The following is a 5831-nucleotide window of genomic DNA, read 5'->3' on the forward strand; positions in this document are numbered from 1 at the left end:
CAGCATCCCCCCGAAGCGAAACCCAGACTAAAATAATGTGCGGTGAGTGTCCGCACGGCCCGCGCTTCAGGCCGCGTTTGCACAAAGACCTTGGACTCTTCTCGGCAGTAGAGATCTGTCTTCTCCCCACCTCCGCGTGCTGTGTCCAGGAAACTAGAAAGACACACATTGCACACGAACACACACACACACACTCGCACTCGCATGCACAAGGGCACGTGACACGGACACTGTAGCCGAGTCGAAAGCAGACTTTGGTCAGACAGGTTTTGAACGCCAGCTCTACTGCTTTCCCACTGTGTGCCGTCGGGTAAGTGACTTACTCAGCGTCCCTGAGCCTCCGTGTCGTCCTCTGGATAAGGGGTTTGCACACGCTTCCCGCAGGGCGTCGCTGTGAGGTTCAGCGAGCTAATGCCCGTAAAGTGCCTAATCAAGTGCCTGGCCCACGGAGCCACTGGATAAATGACAGGGAAGCCTCTTGGCCAGATTTGGCTGTGAGAGTCTAGAGTTTTAACTCACTGCTATAAAGAAGGTACCAAGTAATAGTGGGTGGAAACCCAAATGAATGAGATCCATGGATAGTTTAATCGGGACGCTTTTAACTTGACAGAATAAGAGATAAAGTCCCACTTATCTACCAATTTCTTAAAACACCTCTTTAGGCTGGAATGATGCCCACAGTAGAGCCGCTGCCTACACCTGCACAAACATCCTTTCTCAAGCGTCTGTTTATGACCGTGTGGACACAGGATGTCACCGGCGAGCCACAGCACCAGCTCCAGCTCCACGGAGGCGTTAGCCCAACAATATCTTGGACAAGCAGGACAGGCCTCATTGAAGTTGATTTTTATTTGGCTACTTCCCAAAAGCAATGCCAGAGCTTTAGTTAGAGCCTAAATTTGGGGGAGAACGGGGGTGCTGCTAGTGCTCGACGCAAGGAAGAGCTGTTCATTTTTGGGAGATGGGCAGGTTGAGGTCTGCCATGGTACCAGTGGTCAAGAACGTGGTGGGTATAATTTTCCCTGGAAGTCAGAAAGCCTTAGATGGGTTTCTGGAAGTCCCCTCTAGACCTGTGATCTTTCGATAAATCTACTTCTGTGTTAGCCATGTGAAACCCCAAAAGATGGCACTAAGCCTGGGAGGCCCATAACCAGCAATGTCCTGGTGTTGCCGGGTTCGAATGCCTAACTTTGTGGCCCAAATAGCTAACTGTGAACCAGTACAAGGGCCAGCCAGTTATGAAAGAGGCTGAGGCACACACGGGATGATTGGCCTCGTACATATTTTTTTCCTTTCTGATAAGAATCCATTTTGAATCTTTCGCTCAAAACTTATGACTAGCCCTCCCCCCACTTCCCTTCACTGATGTTTTAACCTCATGGAACAATCATAATGATCACGTGTTGGTTATTGTTTACCTTGAAACAATTACATGTGTGTTCCAACTGGTGTTCTAATAGCAGGTGTGAGGTAAGGAAACAAGCAAGGAAGAGTAATTCTTTCACAATAAAAGGATGCCCAAACATGAAAGTCAAATATTTTAAGTATTATTTTTTTAAATGGCATTAATGGCACTTAAGCTGCAAGCAATTAAAACAACTTAATCTTCTTATACAAGGGTTGGTTGAGGGATTAATTTTCCTTTTGTTTGGAGGGAGCAAGATTGGACCTTGTAACTATGTGTACCCTAAGACACCCAAAGGGACAAAAAGCCCTGAGATGGAATGATGCCACGGTCCTCCTTGGTATGTCTCAGACATGCAGGATGTCTATTTTTGTAAAAATTTAAGATCAGCTAGACAGAACAGCAAGCCACTGGCATCATGCAAGGCAATGGTTTTGGTATATTTCCCCTCTTTTCAAAACAAGTCATAACTGAAGTTCCACTAGAAAAGTGAACGTGAACATTTCAAAACCAGTTTATTTTCACCATCGCACCCAGTGAGGAAAATGCATGATTTTTTTGCCTGTAACCATGCAGTGGCGGAGGTCGAGTTTTCACCAGTGCTTGCCAGTTCGTTTGGACTACCTACCCCTGTGAGAGAGACAAAATTCAGTAGGCTTTTGTCATTGGTTAAGGTGATATCCACAGTGTGATGTTTGTGATCCTTCTGTTTGTTTTGTAATGAGGAAAGCAATTGCACCTTTTAATACGTGTGCTCTGACCTGCTTCCAACGAACTCCAGGTGCTCTCAGGTCCCACGGACATTCATGTGGAGCTGAGAAAGATTAGATATGCACTGAACGGTTTTATATCAAAATTCAAGCTGAGAGCAACATGCCAGAATGTCGACTCTAACCCCAGTGACAGGTACCCGTTCACCCCCAATCCGGTCCCCTTCTGTATGTGCATATATCACTCACGGTAGGTTCAGGAAATGAGACTCCATTTAAAAGACATGCCTGTCCCTCTCAGAAGGCTGGTCTAAGGAATAGCTGCCCATTTCTATGTGCCACGCCAGGGCGGTGCTGCACAGGGGTGCGGCATCACCACCGAAGCGCCCTTGACATCTGTGGCCACGACCACCTGCGTGTGCGAACGCTCCCTGGGTGTCCGGCGGTCGCTCTCGGAAGCGAAGTCCTCGTTCTTTGATTCCTTTTGGCAGAGCAGCTTTCTCAGTCGTTTATGGCACAGTGAAATATATTTCTTCGATGCTATGTAATTTCGGACTAACATGAAGTCTGTTTAAGGCACATGTCTCGGGGTGAATATAAAAAAAAAAACACAACGCTTCGTCAAGTCCGATGTCCTGTAACTTTTAGTTTCTGTCTTCCAGTAACGCGTTGCTCTCGTGTTCTCTGTCTTTGGTGTCCGTGGGGACCACCCCGTTCTCCACAGCGGCCTGCTGCTGGATGCAGTCAGTCAACATGGCCGTGCTGGAGTGGTCCGAGTTAAACATCTTTTCCGTTTCGTCCTCTTTCTTCTCTTCGTCCAGGGAGTAATTCCGGAAAGTCTTGTAGATTTTCTGAACGTCCTCGGGCAAGGTCTTTTTGGTGTCCTTGTTTTTCCTCTTGGTGAGTTTGGAGGTGGACCCGAATTTGTTGACGATGTTGTCCTCCGAGGCCCCCTGCCCGTGCTTGTTCAGCGGCTCCGACCCCTTCAGGCGCAGGTTGTTGGGCCGGTTATTGATGCTGTCCTGGGACGAGGCCTTGAAGCGGCCCGTGTCCAGGGCGGCGAAGACGGAGCGCTTTTCGGGGGAGAGCATGTCCAGCGAGTGGGCCCTCTGGTCCAGGCCCAGGCGCCGGCGCTCCATGCTGCGGATGGTGGCCGCCCGCTGCAGCTTGTCATGGATCTCCACGCTGAGCCGCCGCCGCGTCTCGCGGAACTCGGCGGTCACGTTGGCCTTCCACTCGGCCGCGTGGGCCTTGATTTCACCCACCTGGCCGGGAGAAGAGCAACAAGACGCTGAGCAACTCCTCTCTGCCCTGGGCGCCCCCCCGGCACCCGCAGCCCTTGGGTGTCCCATTGGGAAGCTCGGGGGAGGGCTGAAATGCTACCTCTGCCCCAGTCCCTCCCACTGCCTAAATACCCATCTCGAATTGGATGACTAATGAGTTTCAGAGGGACCCACATGCCGCGGGACAGCCCAACGGAAGCTTGAGACTTGGAGATGGTGGCTGAGTGAGAGGTGGATGGCATTCTGGGGGAGGGATCAACACCCTGAGTTGGACAGGCCTGGGTCTCACTTATGCATCCATGCCTTTTTTTTAATTGTATAACCCCATTCCTCCAACATAGCTGGGGTCGTCACGTCTAGCTGACAGTTTTTAGCATCATGTGAGATAAAGACATGCACCTAGCTCAAGCCTGGGACAAAGCAAATGCTCAGCAGGTCCTTTGTCCTTCCCTGTGCCTCTCTCTGGGTGGAGTGACCAACCTGTCCTGGTTTTAAAAGGGAAAGACCTGTGCCCTAGGAACCCCTTCGGTCCTGGGCAAACTGGGGCTGCCGGCCCCCCTGCACCTGGGCCATGCTGTGGCCACGTGCTATCAGGCTTTGTCTGGTTTAAGAAGCCCCTCAGGGCACCTGGTAACCAAACCTCCCTGGTCACGGTGCATGAAGGGGGCGTGTTCTGCCGAAACCCACAGAACACATTTCCTTAGAGTAAAGATCTGCATGAGGACCAGAACCAAGCTTCTGGGCTCATTCATCTGGGCAAATAGCATGAGCCCCATGCTTGCCCATACCGATAAGAGTGACTCGGATTTCTGCATTGAGGAAAGTCAACCTTTATGCTGTCTCTCTGTCAGTATAGCTGATTTTCAGCAGGTGCTGCAGTTAGCTACCTGGGGAATCAGACTGGATGGGGACTGCATTGCCAGTGTTTCCATAAGCCAGGAACATTAACACTGCACCCAGGAACGATATGGAAAATCTCTCCATTTGGCAGCTTTCTCCCAGGGCTTGTTACATGGAACAGCTGGCCTTAAAGCGGCCGTCCCTCTTTTTACTTCTTTGGATTTTAACTTTTATCTCCTTTCCTTTCTTCACCCCTTCCCTTCTTCTTCCTTTGCCGCCGCCTCGTTTCTTTTCCTCTCAGAAGAACTACGTAAACTTTTCTTTTTAACTCACAAAATCTGCCTCTCCATCCTCTGCTTTCCTTTTCTCGCCTTTGCGTATGTTACTGTGCACGTTGACACGAGGGGTAAAGGCTGTGTCCCCCCGGCCACAGGGACACACTTATTCCTAGAGATCAGACAACCAGGAGGGGATACAGGTGGAAGGGGACCCTTGAGTTCACCTCCCCTCGGCTGGCCGGCCGCCGTTCGATGACTTCGGTCTCATACAGAATGGCATTCAACTGCGTTTCCATACAGACCATGAGACCCGAAGGGCAGGCTGGCTTTCTCAAGCTTTTTATAAAATTTTTAAGCCTTCCCCACGTGTTTGCTCATAAAGGGCAACTGCATACCTCCTTCGACATAGTCTACCTCTGCTTACTATTTCTTTCTCCTTTTCCTTTTTAAAAATAAGTTGTTTACTAGTCTTTCCAGGATCCGTGGGCTGATAAGTGAGTCACTAGATTTTCTCACCTGCCAAAAAAAGGAGCCCCCAAATCACTGCTATTTTATTTAACCTGGCTTTCAGGTAATGATTGAAAACGAGGAAACCTTTTGAGCCCTCCACTTAGTAAGAAATGCTCTCGCCGATAAAACAGAGACAAACAATTCTTGACACGAGCTCATCCACTCTCAGGAACATTCACAGAATCTGGAAGCGGTCCTACCTCTTCTTTTGTCTTTTTGGACAGAACCCGTAGCCAGTCTCCGATCATACTGAGGACAGCCGCAAAGTAGGCAAGGCCAACAAGGATCCAAAACCACACTAGGGGCTTATACCACTCCCGGTAATTGATGCCAGCGTTGCCCCCTGAAAACAACCAGAGGTTACTTCAACCAGGATCTAGCATATAACGTCACAAAGCAAACACATTACAGTCCGGGCAGCGGAGATGCCATCACCCCATCACCATGTAACACTCAACCGTTAGGCCTGATGGATACACAATGTGACAGATATGTGCTGTCCCTTAAAGAACCTGACTTGTGGCTTAACTTCCTTCGATTCTTGACCACTAACTGTCATACCCATAACAAAAATATGTCAGTGGCCAACCTGATCCACCCATTCTCGGCCTGAGCTGGGCAATGAATGACTTGAGCTAGAGGATGACAGATTAGAGCCACTTGTCAATTTTTTCTTAAACTTCTTTAAATTCAATAAAAATACCATTAAGTAATCCCAAATGGTTTGGAATTCATGGAACTGCCTCCTTCCTAAGTGCACAATGCATTCGCCAAGAGCCCGAGTGGATTTATGGAAGTAAAATTA

At 49.2% G+C, this 5831-nt stretch overlaps 1 protein-coding gene across 2 annotated transcripts in view; it reads right to left on the reverse strand.

The window, feature by feature from the left end:
* Positions 1 to 2118: 2118 nt before the first annotated feature.
* The window catches only part of KCNK10 (potassium two pore domain channel subfamily K member 10), a 113533-nt gene continuing 109820 nt past the window's right edge, over positions 2119 to 5831 (reverse strand). For both annotated transcript variants that reach the window (XM_006925506.1, XM_006925507.1), the window contains exons 6-7: positions 5227 to 5369; positions 2119 to 3380 (exon numbers count right to left, since the gene is read on the reverse strand). In XM_006925506.1, coding sequence (XP_006925568.1) covers positions 2760 to 3380; positions 5227 to 5369 — 764 coding nt within the window. In that variant the 3' untranslated portion in view covers positions 2119 to 2759. The remainder of the gene's footprint in view (positions 3381 to 5226; positions 5370 to 5831) is intronic.

This window comes from Pteropus alecto, unplaced genomic scaffold (assembly GCF_000325575.1).
Source record: "Pteropus alecto unplaced genomic scaffold, ASM32557v1 scaffold8, whole genome shotgun sequence".
NCBI classification, from domain to species: domain Eukaryota; kingdom Metazoa; phylum Chordata; class Mammalia; order Chiroptera; family Pteropodidae; genus Pteropus; species Pteropus alecto.